At 50.9% G+C, this 4,343-nt stretch overlaps 1 protein-coding gene across 2 annotated transcripts; it reads right to left on the bottom strand.

The window, feature by feature from the left end:
- Positions 1-1,642: 1,642 nt before the first annotated feature.
- LOC123122028 (transcription factor BHLH089) lies at positions 1,643-4,110 on the bottom strand. Of its 2 annotated transcripts, none has more exons than XM_044542149.1 (8): positions 3,499-4,110; positions 3,141-3,386; positions 2,970-3,035; positions 2,793-2,861; positions 2,628-2,702; positions 2,353-2,541; positions 2,185-2,254; positions 1,643-2,070 (listed from the first exon to the last, which is right to left on the bottom strand). In XM_044542149.1, exons 1-8 carry the CDS (start codon positions 3,844-3,846, stop codon positions 2,030-2,032), a joined length of 1,104 nt encoding a protein of 367 aa, XP_044398084.1. In that variant the 5' UTR covers positions 3,847-4,110; the 3' UTR covers positions 1,643-2,029. The 2 variants fall into 2 exon arrangements, with proteins under 2 accessions (XP_044398084.1, XP_044398083.1); XM_044542148.1 differs by having other exon boundaries at positions 2,185-2,257; positions 3,499-4,102.
- Between the last annotated feature and the right edge of the window lie 233 nt (positions 4,111-4,343).

Genomic DNA, 4,343 nt, shown 5'->3' on the forward strand with positions numbered 1-4,343 from the left:
AGATACGGAAACACCTCCCGTCAATATCTAGCACCCGTTTAAAATATGAAGTAAGAAAAAAGATTATGGAAGTATAGATCCGAAGACGGAGCACGATCACTGATTGAGTATTTGAGACGTATCTTTGTGGACCATGTTCTGAAGCAAAGTTTTCAGTGCAGTGCCGCCTATTCAAGCACAGTGGCACCACTAGTGTGTTGACAGGCAGGGGTATCTCTCCATGTAGTACTACAAAAGAATACAGTGGCCCATACATGCAGATACAGCGGCGGGCGGCCCACCGTCTCCAGCTTCACAAGGTATTCCATTCTTGTACGAAAGGGCGTCCATCCTGGGGTCTCCGGTGCAGTGCACATACTCGGCTCATGCGGTTCAATTCGTGAGCTGTGTATGCAGCCATCAGTCTCCCGGACAGCCTGTTGCTCGCTCGCTGACGACAATGACAATGCCGCAACAGTCCCGCGATTCAACCCGGGTTTTTCCTCGGGTCTGAAGCGACTATGAGAGAAAATTAATACTCCTTGGTCCTAAAATATAACTTTATCTTAAAGTTAGTACAAAATTAAGGCACTTGTTTTTTTGAGACGGCGGAAGTATTATCGAAGCCGATAGAGGGCGACGTGGAACCTAAAGGCCTCAGCCTGATGCTGATGCCGCACTAGTAGTAAGCAGTACACTTCGCCGTAACGTAACCTTAGAGCAAGCTCAAGCAAATTACAGCTACCATGTTCAGAGAAATGGATTTCAGTTCAACAAAAAATAATCTTTTAACGGTGTGCATCTTCCGATGCAGAGGCCGAGAGGGTTTCCCGCCGTGCTCCGGCGAAAAGAGAAACACGGCCTGAGTAGAAACTAAAACTTTTTTTTTATTTTGAGAAAGCTGGATACTACTCCAAAATGAGATCCAGCGGAGAGCGGATAAAAGGGACGGGTAACCTACCAGAGCTGGGAGACAGCGACGCCCCTCGCCTCTTCTCCTACGTGCACCACGACATGCAACAACTAGTGGTAACTTGTACTACCATTTCTGCCTGCGCAGGTGAAAATGTGATGTGGAGTCCATCTCAGAAAAGAAGGAATGCTGCTGGTGATAGTGAAATGAGAATTTCTGATGAGGATTAAAAGGTTCCAACAGCTGCAAGTCTGCAAGTCGCATGCTACACCCTCCGTTCACTGTTTTAGGACGTTTCAGATATTTCAATATAGACTAATACGGACCGAAATGGGCAAACAAACACGCCAAAACGCGTCTGTATACTTCCAATTCAGAAGAAAAGTTAAAACATCTTGTAATGTTGAAAGGAAAGGAGAGAGTGTCTATTATGAACTTAAAGCTGGCGATAAGTCGCTGTTCACTGTGATTGGTGAGCATTCAGCAAGTACCGAAATGAGTGAACAACACGCTAAAACGTGATTGATAACTCACTGTTCGCTGTGATTGATGAGCATTCAGCAAGCACCACTTAACTGTAATTTGGCGGCTCAATCATTGGGCTGTAAAACAGTACAGAACATATATATGCATTGGTACTTGGTACTCCCTCTGTAAACTAATATAAGAGCGTTTAGATTACTAAAATAGTGTTCTAAACACTCTTACATTAGTTTACGGAGGGAGTAGTATATATGCTGAGGATAAATATGTCCATAATTGCCATTTCCACGACAAATGCAAAATAGAAGTACACGGTAGTAGTATCGTCCCAATATCCGCCGAGTTCTTACACATTAGGAGAGATTATGGTGATTCTAAATATTTTCACCATATCTAAGTACGTGATTTACTACTTTTCGAGACCATATGATCTCATCGACACGAGAAGAATCAAGCAGGATGGTAGTTCAGCCGGGATTCTTTCTAGTATCCACGATACCGGCCGTCTTGGTACCATTCGGCATCGGATGTGGATGATCAAATCAGTTCTCAGTCCGGAAGTCAAAAGACCGTTAGCTTAGGAGCTTCACTCGCCATACTTTTCTTATGTACAAAAATATGGGCCTTGGTGATTATCAGTGATCCTGTGATCGTCTAGAACTCAATCTCTGGATGATCTGCTGCTTGTAGCTGACCTGCGTAAGTCAGAACCACACAAAGCTGTTAGTCCAAAGTGAATTACCAAGGCGTGCAGCAAGCAATGATCCATTATAATCCGCTATAGGAACCATCGAAATTCGGTGCCGAACCTGCATTCTCCTGGCTTTGCTCGTGGTCCATATGGAGCCCATTTTGCGCACTCGCCTCCCAGAAATCCTGCTGCTGAGAAGAAGAGGTAAAGAGTGTCAGGATCAGATGCATATTAACTATCTTAATTGAGTAGGTATATTGCAATTTTCCAGGCAATCAACAATCACCTGTTTTTGAAAAGGGTACTGCGGTGCGTGCGGTAGAGCCATGTCTAACAGACCCATGGAGCATTGGTTCTCCATAGCACCCGAACTGAAGGACTGGTAAAGGTCTGCTTGGTCACACAATGGGTACACCGTGCCAGCACTCTCCAATGGAAACACCGTGCTCGCCGAGGGGTCAAGTGCTTGGTTCATCTGGATATACAGAGGAAACAGCATGTTAGAGGCAGATTGTTTCATAGAGCCAAAGCACAAGATATATGAGATAAACTCAAGCTCACATCTTTGTGTAGGAGGTTAGACAAGGTGTCGAAGTCAAGTTGCGGGTTCACGGTCGAGAGCTTCATGGACAAGAACTGAAAGAGTAAAACAGCAAAAGGATTAGAGAATTCGCCGAGAGTTACAGACTATTTTGGTACCGTGACCAATTGTGTGTCGCGTCTAACCTCGACTTGCTGCTGCAGCGATTGAACATAGTTTATGATCTCATCGAGCATGAGCGCTTTGCCAATCACCTGCAAATGGGAATTTCTACAAATTAGACAAACTATAGAGATGGTAACAAGTGACACTTGCACACAACAAAGCTATGTTCCCATTTTCTGGATGGAATATTTTGATACCTTGTTACATCCTGGCACCAGGTCCTGGAGCATCTTCATCTTGAGGGTGATCTTCTCTCTTCTGACCTGTCATATGAACCCACAATTGAGGACAGCGTGTAAAAAATTGTACTGACAACTTTTCATTCAGGCAAGTAAAAGAGACGCGGAGAGTAAAATTAGAGTATTTACCCTCTCAGCAAGGCTGTGGCTGTCGGTCGCCTGGCCTCTCCTGGCCCGGACATGGACGTAGTCCCTGGGCGGCTCGTCCGCCGCCGGCTGCTTGGACTTGGAGCCCTTGCCCTTGGCCTGCTTGCGGCCTCGCTCCCCGCCGGCCGACCCATCGCTGGCCGTGGCCGCCTCCTCCTCCACCTTGGGCCTCACAGTCTCCTCCTCAATTTTGCATTTCTTCGAGTCCGGCCCCGTCGGCTCTCCCATCTGCAAACCAAATTCCGGCGTCATCTTCGGGTAGAACCAACCAGCGGGCTAATGCACGGTATAATTTCCTCAACAACCGAAAATAAATGAAATCCATGGAGCAAGAACTCACCTTGGCGAAACAGGACGCGGCCTCTTTGCCCTTGCCGGCGCCCGCGGCCGGCGCCTTCCGCTTCCTGGCATTCGCGCCGTACGCCCACGCCGGGTCGGAGACGGAGGAGCCCTCCCTGGACGCGGCGCCGAGCTCGCAGCCGCCGGTCCCCTCCGCGGCCCCGAACCGACCGCCGCCGCCCAAGCCGGGCATCCCGGCCGCCCGGTCCCCGAACATCGCCGCGAGCCCCGCGGCGCCAGCGCCACCGGCGCCACAGAGCGTCTCGAAGAAGCCGGCGTCGAGGCCCGGCACGCCGAAGTCGAGCCCCGCGGAGCCCATGAGCAGGCCGGAGACGTAGTCGCCGTCCATCGCGCGCTCGATCGGCGAGCAGAGGGAGGAGAAGAGACCGGCCGCGATGATTGCGCAGGAAGGAAGCGACGGAAGGGAGGGTGAGGGCAAGAAGTGGACTTGGGGAAAGTGGGTGCGGGGGGCGAGGGCGAGGACGGTAGGTGGGTGTGGAGGGGATTCCGCGGATTGATTTATAGAAAGGGGCTGTGGAGCCGGCCCTTGCCCAGCGCGGCGGAGGGGAGGGGAGGAGTGGAGATGCTTGCGGCGGTGGGCTACCCGCTACCGTGGGTGGCTGGACGGAGGTCAAAACAAAAGAGACGGACGGGGGTGGTGGTGGGAGGGGGTAACCTTGCCCGTAAGACGCTGCAGGGGCGGAGACACCGCTCCGGGATTTCCGCTCCGGGGAGGGTGCTGACGGCGATGGGTTTCACGGTTCTGTTTTTCTTTACCCCCGTTCGACTGCCGGGGGTAGGGCGGGCCGCTGTCATGCCGCCGCAAACGCGAACGCGACCGCACTG

Source organism: Triticum aestivum, chromosome 5D (genome assembly GCF_018294505.1).
Source record: "Triticum aestivum cultivar Chinese Spring chromosome 5D, IWGSC CS RefSeq v2.1, whole genome shotgun sequence".
NCBI classification, from domain to species: domain Eukaryota; kingdom Viridiplantae; phylum Streptophyta; class Magnoliopsida; order Poales; family Poaceae; genus Triticum; species Triticum aestivum.